At 43.1% G+C, this 14488-nt stretch overlaps 1 protein-coding gene across 1 annotated transcript in view; it reads right to left on the bottom strand.

Annotated features, from left to right (window-relative positions):
* The window catches only part of LOC106585923 (extracellular matrix organizing protein FRAS1), a 78746-nt gene that overhangs the window by 23370 nt on the left and 40888 nt on the right, over positions 1-14488 (bottom strand). Inside the window, exons 12-24 of the mRNA XM_082968770.1 lie at positions 13240-13390; positions 12336-12495; positions 11215-11383; positions 10810-11056; positions 7882-8226; positions 7419-7579; positions 6954-7098; positions 6503-6708; positions 6184-6340; positions 5717-5917; positions 5269-5456; positions 4735-5010; positions 2840-3072 (exon numbers count right to left, since the gene is read on the bottom strand). Coding sequence (XP_082824896.1) covers positions 2840-3072; positions 4735-5010; positions 5269-5456; positions 5717-5917; positions 6184-6340; positions 6503-6708; positions 6954-7098; positions 7419-7579; positions 7882-8226; positions 10810-11056; positions 11215-11383; positions 12336-12495; positions 13240-13390 — 2639 coding nt within the window. The remainder of the gene's footprint in view (positions 1-2839; positions 3073-4734; positions 5011-5268; positions 5457-5716; positions 5918-6183; positions 6341-6502; positions 6709-6953; positions 7099-7418; positions 7580-7881; positions 8227-10809; positions 11057-11214; positions 11384-12335; positions 12496-13239; positions 13391-14488) is intronic.

The raw sequence follows: 14488 nt of genomic DNA, 5'->3' as shown, positions 1-14488 counted from the left end.
AACCATATAGATGTGTTCTACTGTTATAAACCATATAGAGGTGTTCTACTATTATAAACCATATAGATGTGTTCTACTGTTATAAACCATATAGAGGTGTTCTACTGTTATAAACCATATAGAGGTGTTCTACTGTTATAAACCATATAGAGGTGTTCTACTGTTATAAACCATATAGAGGTGTTCTACTGTTATAAACCATATAGATGTGTTCTACTGTTATAAACCATATAGAGGTGTTCTACTGTTATAAACCATAATGAGGTGTTCTACTGTTATAAACCATATAGAGGTGTTCTACTGTTATAAACCATATAGAGGTGTTCTAGAACTATTATAGACCATATAGAGGTGTTCTACTGTTATAAACCATATAGATGTGTTCTACTGTTATAAACCATATAGAGGTGTTCTACTGTTATAAACCATATAGAGGTGTTCTACTGTTATAAACCATATAGATGTGTTCTACTGTTATAAACCATATAGATGTGTTCTACTATTATAAACCATATAGAGGTGTTCTACTGTTATAAACCATATAGAGGTGTTCTACTGTTATAAACCATATAGAGGTGTTCTACTATTATAAACCATATAGATGTGTTCTACTGTTATAAACCATATAGAGGTGTTCTACTGTTATAAACCATATAGAGGTGTTCTACTGTTATAAACCATATAGAGGTGTTCTACTGTTATAAACCATATAGAGGTGTTCTACTATTATAAACCATATAGATGTGTTCTACTATTATAAACCATATAGATGTGTTCTACTATTATAAACCATATAGAGGTGTTCTACTGTTATAAACCATATGGAGGTGTTCTAGAACTATTATAAACCATATAGATGTGTTCTACTGTTATAAACCATATAGAGGTGTTCTACTATTATAAACCATATAGAGGTGTTCTACTGTTATAAACCATATAGAGGTGTTCTACTGTTATAAACCATTTAGATGTGTTCTACTATTATAAACCATATAGAGGTGTTCTACTGTTATAAACCATATAGATGTGTTCTACTGTTATAAACCATATGGAGGTGTTCTAGAACTATTATAAACCATATAGATGTGTTCTACTGTTATAAACCATATAGAGGTGTTCTACTATTATAAACCATATAGATGTGTTCTACTGTTATAAACCATATAGATGTGTTCTAGAACTATTATAAACCATATAGATGTGTTCTACTGTTATAAACCATATAGATGTGTTCTAGAACTATTATAAACCATATAGAGGTGTTCTACTGTTATAAACCATATAGAGGTGTTCTACTATTATAAACCATATAGATGTGTTCTACTGTTATAAACCATATAGATGTGTTCTAGAACTATTATAAACCATATAGATGTGTTCTACTGTTATAAACCATATAGAGGTGTTCTACTGTTATAAACCATATAGATGTGTTCTACTGTTATAAACCATATAGATGTGTTCTACTATTATAAACCATATAGAGGTGTTCTACTGTTATAAACCATATAGATGTGTTCTACTGTTATAAACCATATAGATGTGTTCTACTGTTATAAACCATAATGAGGTGTTCTACTGTTATAAACCATATAGAGGTGTTCTACTGTTATAAACCATATAGAGGTGTTCTACTGTTATAAACCATATAGAGGTGTTCTACTGTTATAAACCATATAGAGGTGTTCTACTGTTATAAACCATATAGATGTGTTCTACTGTTATAAACCATATAGATGTGTTCTACTGTTATAAACCATATAGAGGTGTTCTACTGTTATAAACCATATAGATGTGTTCTACTGTTATAAACCATATAGAGGTGTTCTACTGTTATAAACCATATAGATGTGTTCTACTGTTATAAACCATATAGATGTGTTCTACTATTATAAACCATATAGAGGTGTTCTACTGTTATAAACCATATAGATGTGTTCTACTGTTATAAACCATATAGATGTGTTCTACTGTTATAAACCATATAGATGTGTTCTACTGTTATAAACCATATAGATGTGTTCTACTGTTATAAACCATAATGAGGTGTTCTACTGTTATAAACCATATAGATGTGTTCTACTGTTATAAACCATATAGATGTGTTCTACTGTTATAAACCATATAGATGTGTTCTACTGTTATAAACCATATAGATGTGTTCTACTGTTATAAACCATATAGAGGTGTTCTACTATTATAAACCATATAGAGGTGTTCTACTGTTATAAACCATATAGAGGTGTTCTACTATTATAAACCATATAGAGGTGTTCTACTGTTATAAACCATATAGAGGTGTTCTACTGTTATAAACCATATAGAGGTGTTCTACTATTATAAACCATATAGAGGTGTTCTACTGTTATAAACCATATAGATGTGTTCTACTGTTATAAACCATATAGAGGTGTTCTACTGTTATAAACCATATAGAGGTGTTCTACTGTTATAAACCATATAGAGGTGTTCTACTATTATAAACCATATAGAGGTGTTCTACTGTTATAAACCATATAGATGTGTTCTACTGTTATAAACCATATAGAGGTGTTCTACTGCTATTATATTCAGGTAAATAAACTGTCTGATTAATAAAAGTACAGAAAACAAGATGATGGTGCAGGTACAGCCTACTAGCTCAAACATTATATTGCGATACTGTCCAAAATAATTTGGTGATATACCATCAAAAATAAAATTCAGATATGTAACTGTATCGATTTCCCCCATCACTATTTGTGTATGTACATGTGTGCCTGTGTGTATGTGTGCCTGTGTGCCTGTGTGTATGTGTGTATGTTTATGTGTTTATGTGTGTGAATGCCTCCCTGCTCACCGGTTCGGATGCTTCTTGTGTTTGACGTCCAGGTACTTCAGCGTGGCGATGAACGACTGGGCCTGGAACCCTCGGGCGGTTCCCGTGGTAACGGGGGTGTGGCAGATGGAACACTCGGTGCCGATGGTTGCTATGTTACTCCTCAGGGGTGTTCCAAGATGGCCGGACTTGTCCCGGGCCTGAGCCACACAGCGTACATGGAACCGCCGAGAGAAATAGATACTGTCCAAGACCTGTTGATTAAATACAGACAGTCAATCAATCATCATCAATCATGCATGTGGAACCACCAGTTGTAGCTCATAAACAGAAGCCCGGGACACACAACAAACAGAACTCTCGCTTCACACACAACAAACAGAACCCTATCTTCACACACAACAAACAGAACCCTATCTTCACACACAACACACAGAACCCTATCTTCACACACAACAAACAGAACTCTCTCTTCACACACAACAAACAGAACTTCTACATTCTACTCACAACTTCCAATCCCTACTCACTTTATGGTTAATATGCTAATAATACTTATACTACTACTACTACCACCACTACTACTACTACTACCACGACTACTACTGCTACTACTACTACGACAACTACTACTACCAATACTACAACTACTACTACTGTGACTACTACTACTACCAATACTACTACTACTACTACTTCGACAACTACTACTACCAATACTACTACTGCTACCAATACAACTACTGCTGCTGCGACGACGACGACGACTACTGCTGCTACTACTGCTACTGCTAATCCTGCTACTTCTACTACTACCAATACTACTATTACTACTATTACTGCTACTACTACACCTACGACTACTACCAATACTACTACTACTACTACTACGCCGACTACTACTACCAATACTAATATTACTACTACTATTACTACTACTGCTAATGATACCACTACTACTAATGCTACTACTACTACTACTACTACTACTGCTACTACCTTTACTACTGTTACTACCTTTACTACTACTACTACTACTACTACTACTACTACTACTACTACTACATGTACATACTACCTCAATCAGCCCGAATAACCGGTGTCTGTATGTAGCCTCGCTACTTTTATAGCCTCTCTACTGTATATAGCCTCTCTACTGTATATAGCCTCTCTACTGTATATAGCCTCGCTACTGTATATAGCCTCGCTACTGTTTATAGCCTCTCTACTGTATAGAGCCTCTCTACTGTATATATCCTCTCTACTGTATATAGCCTCTCTACTGTATATAGCCTCTCTACTGTATATAGCCTCTCTACTGTTTATAGCCTCTCTACTGTATATAACCTCTCTACTGTTTATAGCCTCTCTACTGTATATAGCCTCACTACTGTATATAGCCTCTCTACTGTATATATCCTCTCTACTGTTTATAGCCTCTCTACTGTATATAGCCTCTCTACTGTATATAGCCTCTCTACTGTATGTAGCCTCTCTACTGTATATAGCCTCTCTACTGTATATAGCCTCTCTACTGTATATAGCCTCTCTAGTGTATATAGCCTCTCTACTGTATAGAGCCTCGCCATTGTCATTTTTCACTGTCTACTTATTGTTGTTTTTATTTCTTTACTTACCTATTGTTCACTTAAAACCTTTTTTGAACAATTGGTTAGAGCCTGTAAGTAAGCATTTCATTGTACACCTTACAGTGAATTAGGCGCACGTGACAAATAAACTTTTATTTTATTTTATTTGCTACTACTACTATTACTACTACTACTACTGCTGCTACTACAACTACTAGTACTGCTACTACTACTACCACTACTACTACTGCTACTACTAGTACTGCTACTACCACTACTACTACTAGTACTACTACTACTACTACTACTGCTACTACTACTACTGACCATATGGTTAACACCAGTGTATGGTGTGGTATCAGTGACGGTCTCGAACGGTGACCTGGCCCCGTTGGTGTCTGTAGGGGCAGCCACCTCCCAGGAGAAGTGAACAGAGGTCTGGTTGATGCCTGCCTCGTCACAGCGCTCCCTCAGTACAGAGTATTTGGGGTAGTGGGGGTCACAGGGCGTCACACACACCAGGGGGTAACCAGGCGACGGCTGCTTCTTACTGCCCTCCCTGGACACCTCAGCCACGTTATCGTAGTCTGACAGAGATACCACCTGGGGGAGTTAAAGTGAGGTTAAAGTTCATAGTTCCATTTTGATGAAAGACAGTTAGCTGTCAGAAAGCACTGACAGAATCAATAAATGTCAATCTCAAGATAGGATTCATCTCAGAAACCATGCTACAATCTTTGAAGAATGCATTTACAATTTAAATTTACAACTTACATGAGGTAGTTTTACCTGAATGATTTTGTAATAAGCATAATACTATACCAATTCCATTTCAATTTGAATGTGAGCCATGTTCCTTACAATAGGCGTGGCCGGAAGGATGAGACTCCCCGCAGCTTCCTGGTCCAGGATGGTGACTGTTGCCGTGGTGATCTCTCCAAGCACCGCCTCCACTGGGTCGTCAGGGCCGAGGACCAACGAGAAGGACTCGTGCCACTCCCTGTCCTCATTGGACAGAATCTCCACTTTGAACAAGATGTTGTCCATGCCTTCATGGTAAGATCAACAACAACAAAAAAGTTGAATCATGTTTACTTATGCTGTATCATCGACATGTGATGTAACATACCTTCAATAATATAAAAACATATCCCATTTCCTGTCAAAATCCCTTCTGAAATTGGTGAATAAAAATGCACAGCACCAAGTCTGAACAATCACTAAAGAGCAGTGTGATTGGCTATGAGGTTCTTGTAGACAGATGTATAACACTACCCATAATGCCCCTTCCTCATAAAGTCTTACTGACCAGGGGTGAACTTAAGCACTCTGCTCTTGGGGTTGTAGTCCACTCCGGACTGGGCTGATCCGTCCCGGGTGCTGCAGCGGACCTTGGAAGTACGGTCCTGGTCTCCTGTCCTGACCACCTTGATGTTAAGCACCTCGATGCCGTCTGGCCCGGGAGGCTCCCGCACCTGGTACGACGTCTGCTCAAACTTTATGGTGGGGGCTGAGGTGGTACAATATCAATGTTCACTTTATAATGAACATGTCAAATTAAACACAATACATTTTTACAATGACAGGGCTTTTTTCTATGTAAAAGTATGCCCTGTTTGCAATTTCTGTTTGTAATGTCTTACAGTGTCATTACCTTATACAATACATTACATACAATACAAACTATCAACAGCCAGTCTGCCACTCTATTCATATGTATAAAGCCTACTAAAAAAAGAGAAGCACTGAGATTAGGGAAACCTGTGCGTTGCTTACCGTCCTCGTCGTTAGTGATGGTTACCGTGACCATGTCACTAACTCCCACCATGGCTCCGCTCCTGTGGTCCCCAAGCGGCGTCCCAAGATGCACCTGGAACTCCTCCTCAGGCTCGAACACAGAGTCGTCGTTGATGTGCACTGTGCAGTTCTTTACCTGGACCATCATCATCATCAGCATTAACATCAAAGCCAACTGTATTGGTCTGGTAGGGCTCTATACAGAGGTTTTTATCCCATTTTAACACAGCACTATATGTACCAACTACTAGAACACCATTCCTGTGAAGAATCTCTGTGGACTTGATAAAGAACCTACCTTCTCTCCCTTGAGGAAGGCGATACGTGAGTCGTCTGCGTTCCTCCTCTCTTCAAAGTCGTCCATGACCATGGCAGACATGGTGCGCGTGAAGCAGAGGACAGAGGACTTGACCGTCAGGTCTCCCGTTCTAACGATGGGGATGTCCAGTACGCCCTCCTTCTCCGTCACCTTGTACGCCATCTTCTCAAACTGCATGCTGGGAACTGGGAGGAGGGAATTGTGGGTAAATGAGTAGGGATTATGAAGTACTGTACAATAAAACTTACAATTTCAGAAGGAGTTCAACTTCTTCCAGGAGACTGATCTAGATGTGACTTTTATTTAGTCATTGCTAACATATAGTAGTCCCTGGGTTGCCGGTTTGTCTGTGCGTGGGTTGCTGGGCAACAAAAGTTAGAAAACCTCTGCTCTAGAAGACAGGTGTGTGTGTGTGTAGGGGTGTACGTACGGTCCAAGGTATCAGTGATGACCACGGAGGCTTGGAAAGGTTCCAGAAGGACAGCCCCCTGAGGGGAGGAGAGGAACACTACAAAGGACTCAGCCCCCTCCATGGCCGGGTTCTGGATGTCATCCATGATGGTCAGACTGCACGTCTGGACAGAGACAGAGAGAGAGAGAGACAGAGAGAGAGAGAGACAGAGACAGAGAGAGAGACAGAGAGAGAGAGAGACAGAGAGACAGAGAGAGAGAGAGACAGAGACAGAGACAGAGACAGAGAGAGAGAGAGAGAGAGAGAGAGAGAGAGAGAGAGAGAGAGAGAGAGAGAGAGAGAGAGAGAGAGAGAGAGAGAGACTAAATTCCTACTCTCAATACAAAAAGCAACACACGACTAAAATCTTTAAAAAAAAATATTACATCGCTGACATTGGTATTTGAGACAATAAAACTATTAAAAATGTTAAATCTTCTTTACCTCCACAGTCTTTCCGGCTTTGAACTCCACCTTCCTGGAGGAGGGGATGTAGTCGACCCCGGGGGTGGCGGAGGGGGGGTCAGAGGGGCGCGTGGCGCACCACACAGAGGTCACTGACGACAGGTCACTGCCCTGACGCAGCACTGGGATCTCTATGGTGCCTGGAGATCAAAGGTCAGAGGTTAGGGGGTGTTAGGTCAGAGGTTAGAGTTATACTCTGTAATACTTCCTGTTCTCCAATGATTCATTCAAGCGATGATATAAAGTATATCTATTGATTGTTGAAGAATTGAACGTAGAAATGCGACAATTTAACTCTAGCATAGCCCCAAATCTGAGGTCGTAGATTGTAAAGTCACCAGATACACAACTATCCTCAGTCACACTTTAACTACTGCTTAATAACTGCTTATTAGCCTTTATAACTTGCTGTGAGCCTATATAATGCATTATGAGCTCTCACCGGCGTCCTCGCTGAATGTAAATGTAGCGTTGCCCAGGGATACCGTCATCGCATCATTTGGCCCGTGGATAACCACCTTCGCCACGCTGACATCACCCATGCGGGTGTTAGCCGAGGCGTCCGATAGGTGGAGCTCAAACTCCTCGGAGAGTTCGTATTCGCTGTCGTCGATGAGCTTGACGTCGCAGGTGGACATGGAGACGCCGGGGCCGAAGATGACCCTGCTGTCAACAGTCATACCTCGACTCTTATAGTCAGACCCAGACTCCAGGCCGTGTAGACTGCTACCCTTAGCTGACTTAGGGACCGTGTAACAGAGAGCTGAGACCGTACTGCTGGTGTCACCTGGAGGGAGAGAGATGGAGGGAAGACTGTTTGAAAAGGGGGATTCCTAGTCAGTTGTACAACTGAACTAAAATGTGTCTTCTGCATTTAACCCAACCCCTCTGAATCAGAGAGGTGCGAGGGGCTGCCTTAATCGACATACATGTCTTCGGGTGTTCAGGGGCAGATCAAACGATTTTTACTTTGTCAGCTCAGGGATTCGAACTAGCGACCTTCCGGTTACTGGCCCAACGCTCTAACCACTAGGCTACCTGCTGGTTACTGGCCCAACGCTCTAACCACTAGGTTACCTGCTGGTTACTGGCCCAACGCTCTAACCACTAGGCTACCTGCTGGTTACTGGCCCAACGCTTTAACCACTAGGCTACCTGCTGGTTACTGACCCAACGCTCTAACCACTAGGCTACCTGCTGGTTACTGGCCCAACGCTCTAACCACTAGGCTACCTGCTGGTTACTGGCCCAACGCTCTAACCACTAGGCTACCTGCTGGTTACTAGTCCAACGCTCTAACCACTAGGCTACCTGCTGGTTACTGGCCCAACGCTCTAACCACTAGGCTACTTGCTGGTTACTGGCCCAACGCTCTAACCACTAGGCTACCTGCTGGTTACTGACCCAACGCTCTAACCACTAGGCTACCTGCTGGTTACTGGCCCAACGCTCTAACCACTAGGCTACCTGCTGGTTACTAGTCCAACGCTCTAACCACTAGGCTACCTGCTGGTTACTAGTCCAACGCTCTAACCACTAGGCTACCTGCTGGTTACTGGCCCAACGCTCTAACCACTAGGTTACCTGCTGGTTACTGGCCCAACGCTCTAACCACTAGGCTACCTGCTGGTTACTGGCCCAACGCTCTAACCACTAGGCTACCTGCTGGTTACTGGCCCAACGCTCTAACCACTAGGCTACCTGCTGGTTACTGGCCCAATGCTCTAACCACTAGACTACCTGCTGGTTACTGGCCCAATGCTCTAACCACTAGACTACCTGCTGGTTACTGACCCAACGCTCTAACCACTAGGCTACCTGCTGGTTACTGGCCCAACGGTCTAACCACTAGGCTACCTGCTGGTTACTGACCCAACGCTCTAACCACTAGGCTACCTGCTGGTTACTGACCCAAAGCTCTAACCACTAGGCTACCTGCTGGTTACTAACCCAACGCTCGAACCACTAGGCTGCCTGCCACACCCTGGATGGTGGTCTGAAGGATTGGACTATCACTGCACTAAGAAGCACTACTTGAAGGAACAGGTCAAATCAAAATGTATTGGTCACATACACATGGTTAGCAGACGTTAATGCGAGTGTAGCGAAATGCTTATCTTTGTTTGAGTGATAAGCTACTAGCAGTCTCCTCCTCAATTACCTCTTGACAGGGTCAGGGTTGGGGTCGGGGACGGGGTCGGGGTCAGGGACGGGGTCAGGGTTGGGGTCAGGTTCAGGGTTGGGGTCAGGGTCAGGGTTGGGGTTGGGGTCAGGGACGGGGTCAGGGTTGGGGTCGGGGTCAGGATTGGGGTCGGGGACGGGGTCGGGGTCAGGGACGGGGTCACTGTTGGGGTCAGGGTCAGGGTTGGGGTCGGGTTCAGGGTTGGGGTCAGGGTTGGGGTCAGGGTTGGGGTCAGGGTCAGGTTCAGGGTTGGGGTCAGGGTTGGGGTTGGGGTCAGGTTCAGGGTTGGGGTCGGGGACGGGGTCAGGGACGGGGTCAGGGTTGGGGTCAGGGTTGGGGTTGGGGTCAGGTTCAGGGTTGGGGTCAGGGTTGGGGTTGGGGTCAGGGTTGGGGTTGGGGCAGGGGTCAGGTTCAGGGTTGGGGTTGGGGTCAGGTTCAGGGTTGGGGTCAGGGTTGGGGTTGGGGTCAGGGTTGGGGTCAGGGACGGGGTCGGGGTCAGGGTTGGGGTAGGGTTAGTGATAGTGTAATGGTTACTAATACCTTTCCTCTCTATAGGGTTAATACCTTTCCTCTCTATAGGGTTAATACCTTTCCTCTCTATAGGGTTAATACCTTTCCTCTCTATAGGGGTGTCTATAGGGTTAATACCCTTCCTCTCTATAGGGTTAATACCCTTCCTCTCTATAGGGTTAATACCTTTCCTCTCTATAGGGTTAATACCTTTCCTCTCTATAGGGTTAATACCTTTCCTCTCTATAGGGTTAATACCTTTCCTCTCTATAGGGTTAATACCTTTCCTCTCTATAGGGTTAATACCTTTCCTCTCTATAGGGTTAATACCTTTCCTCTCTATAGGGTTAATACCTTTCCTCTCTATAGGGTTAATACCCTTCCTCTCTATAGGGTTAATACCTTTCCTCTCTATAGGGTTAATACCTTTCCTCTCTATAGGGTTAATACCTTTCCTCTCTATAGGGTTAATACCTTTCCTCTCTATAGGGTTAATACCTTTCCTCTCTATAGGGTTAATACCTTTCCTCTCTATAGGGTTAATACCTTTCCTCTCTATAGGGTTAATACCTTTCCTCTCTATAGGGGTGTCTATAGGGTTAATACCTTTCCTCTCTATAGGGTTAATACCTTTCCTCTCTATAGGGTTAATGCCTTTCCTCTCTATAGGGTTAATACCTTTCCTCTCTATAGGGGCGTGTATAAACCCGGTACTCTCGTTGACGTGGTAGGTCTTCTTGTCAAACTGCAGCGTCGGTTCGTCCTCTGTGTCGTTGATGTTGACGCTGGCGCGTGTCACCTGACCCAGGAGGGCGTAGACAGGCATGCTCAGCTCCACCTGGAAACTCTCCATGCCCTCAAACACCTTGTCGTCCTGGATCACTACGGTACACACCTTTATGTCCTCACGCTCGTCAAACTGGACCTGGGGGGGAGGAGGAGGAGGAGGAGGAGGAGTAGAATAGAGGAGGAGGAGAGGAGAGGAGAGGAGAGAGTATTCCAACAACTATTTCCCAGGCTTTGCTACAAAAAGAGAATATGTTGTCATTAACTTGCCTGGTTAAATAAATCAAATAACAGTACCTGTCCAGCGTACTCCACGTAGTCGTGCTGTCCGGGGTGAGAGCCCACACTGGAGGTAGAGGTGGCAGTGCCCTGCTCCGTACGACACAGCACGATGGCATACTGGTTCAGGTTACCCGTCCTCTTCACTGTGACCGACACCGTGCCAGCCTTCTCACTCACATTGTAGCTGTGAGGGGCACAGAGGGCATCAGAGGGCATCACAGGGCATCAGAGGGCATCACAGGGCATCAGTTACATGAAGAGAGACATACAGCTTTGAGAGATACAATAACAGGACAATAGCTGAAATGGACATTGTGGCAATGAGAGGAGAGAATTGTATAGAGCTGTGGCCAAATTCAGAAGCTGCAAACCCATGAATATGTATGGAAGTCTGAACCATACACGGGTCTATGGAAGTCTGAACCATACACGGGTCTATGGAAGTCTGAACCATACCCGGGTCTATGGAAGTCTGAACCATACCCGGGTCTATGGAAATCTCAACCATACCCGGGTCTATGGAAATCTCAACCATACACGGGTCTATGGAAGTCTGAACCATACACAGGGACCCAGAGTTTTTCATGATTGTGTGAGTTAATCCAGTAAGCGCCAGGAGTTGCTGAAATGGACATTGTGGCAATGAGAGGAGAGAATTGTATAGAGCTGTGGCCAAATTCAGAAGCTGCAAACCCATGAATATGTATGGAAGTCTGAACCATACACGGGTCTATGGAAGTCTGAACCATACACGGGTCTATGGAAGTCTGAACCATACCCGGGTCTATGGAAGTCTGAACCATACCCGGGTCTATGGAAATCTCAACCATACCCGGGTCTATGGAAATCTCAACCATACACGGGTCTATGGAAGTCTGAACCATACACAGGGACCCAGAGTTTTTCATGATTGTGTGAGTTAATCCAGTAAGCGCCAGGAGTTTTCCCCATTCCGTTTACATTATCCGGATTTACAGTTAGCGCCTTTATCTTTTCAGACAGCTCGGTGGGACCAACCACATACTGTATCACAGTCATAGTAAGTACATTTTTCCCTCAATAATCAGCTGAGTCAGAAACACAGGGACGATAACACGCTGGGCCCTACTTGTTACAGCTGGCTGTGTCTCTCTCACCTCCTGTGTTGGAAGCTGACGAGGGACCACTGAATATGGAATAGGTTATCAGAGACAACGTTGGGCTTGCTGTCCTTCACCAGGAACTTAAAGTTGTCCATGGTCTCTGTCACGCTCTCCTCATGGAGCACGTAGCGGATCAAGCCCAGGTTAATGTCAGCTGGAGGGGGAAGGGGGGCCAAGTTACCACAATGTTAAAAACAACATAGACCAATGTTAGAACAACGTTAGCACAATGTAGACCAACGTTAGCACAATGTAGACCAACGTTAGCACAACATAGCACAACATAGACCAACGTTAGACCAATGTTAGCGCAACATAGACTAATGTTAGCACAACAGACCAACGTTAGCGCAACATAGACCAACGTTAGCGCAACATAGACCAACGTTAGCGCAACATAGACCAACGTTAGCGCAACATAAACCAACGTTAGACCAACGTTAGCACAACATAGACTAATGTTAGCACAACATAGACCAACGTTAGCGCAACATAGACCAACGTTAGCGCAACATAGACCAACGTTAGCGCAACAGACCAACGTTAGCACAACATAGACCAACGTTAGCGCAACATAGACCAACGTTAGACCAACATAGACTAATGTTAGCACAACATAGACCAACGTTAGCGCAACATAGACCAACGTTAGCGCAACATAGACCAACGTTAGCGCAACATAGACCAATGTTAGACCAACGTTAGCACAACATAGACCAACGTTAGCGCAACATAGACCAACGTTAGCGCAACATAGACCAACGTTAGCGCAACATAGACTAACGTTAGCACAACATTGTAATTGTAATCGGAAACCCTCTTCAATAGTCTCACTCAATACTAAATACTCAATACCCCCCCACACACACACACACACACAGAGAGAGAGACACACTACCTTGTGTGAAGGTGTTGATGGGAGCGCCAGGTTTCAGTTTGCTCTCCAGGAAGCCGTGTTTAGGCTCTGCAGTGACCTCATAGACCAGCTGGCCATCGTCGGTGTCTGGGTCCATGGTCAACAGCTCCTTCTTACTGATCAGGTTGGTAGCCTGCAACATCCATCAATCAATCAGACAGTCAGTAAATCAATCAATTAGACAGTCAGTAAATCAATCAATCAGACAGTCAATCAATCAATCAGTCAGTCAGTCAGTCAGTCAATCAACCAGTCAGTAAATCAATCAATCAGACAGTCAGTCAATCAACCAGTCAGTCAACCAGTCAGTCAGTCAACCAGTAAATCAATCAATCAACCAGTCAATCAACCAGTCAATCAACCAGTCAGTCAACCAGTCAGTCAACCAGTCAGTCAACCAGTCAGTCAGTCAGTCAAGTTTAGTAGCCAGGAAATCAATAAGAATTGAAAAAACAGTGAAGACTTAAACTGTATTTGTGACTCTATCACAGACCATTAGAGGGAGGCAGCGCAACAAAAACCAAATCCAACCATGATACGAAAGGGAAAAGTTGAAGAGTCATCTAGCCATGCAATTCTTTTGAGACCTGTCCAAACATACTCTAACTCATAAATCAAGTTAGCATATAATATTTTCTCAGCAGATCAGCCCAATGCCCATAATATCATTATTTCACAATTACATTGCCTCTGCAGGTAAAGTTTTGATAGTTGCCCACAGCATTTTCCCTCACTTCACTGTAATTATCAGACACTCATATTATTGTCTAACATTACATAAAACATAAAAGATTTTCTCAACAAAAAAATGAAAATAGTCATACCATTTATTATTTAGCTATTTGACTTGTAATTTTAGCACCCCTTTAGGTATAAATAAATACATCCGGTTTTTTTTTCGGTTTTTTTTTCTCAATGAAACATTGGCATTACTGCTTTTTAGCCCATAGAAACACATTGGATATCAGATTCAGACATGGAAAAACAGAGAGTAGAAAAATAAATCACAAGGAAGTTTGTTTTGAAGTGTCTTTCCTGAGTCTGAGAGACTTAAGAAAGATCAGGAAATAATCGTATTTTTTTGTTGACACATTTAAACTCCCTTTTTTTTTCTCGGCGGATACAAAACCACCAGCGCGTCAATCAACTCTAGTTAAAGTAACTATCTAGTGTTTTACAGATTTTGTATGAAATATAACTTCTAATTCATTACAATACTTGAAATAGTGAA

This window comes from Salmo salar, chromosome 24 (genome assembly GCF_965601325.2).
Source record: "Salmo salar chromosome 24, fSalSal1, whole genome shotgun sequence".
Classification (NCBI taxonomy): Eukaryota; Metazoa; Chordata; class Actinopteri; order Salmoniformes; family Salmonidae; genus Salmo; species Salmo salar.
The sequence above is the reverse complement of the archived record's forward strand: the minus strand, read 5'-3'. Positions and strand labels throughout refer to the sequence as shown.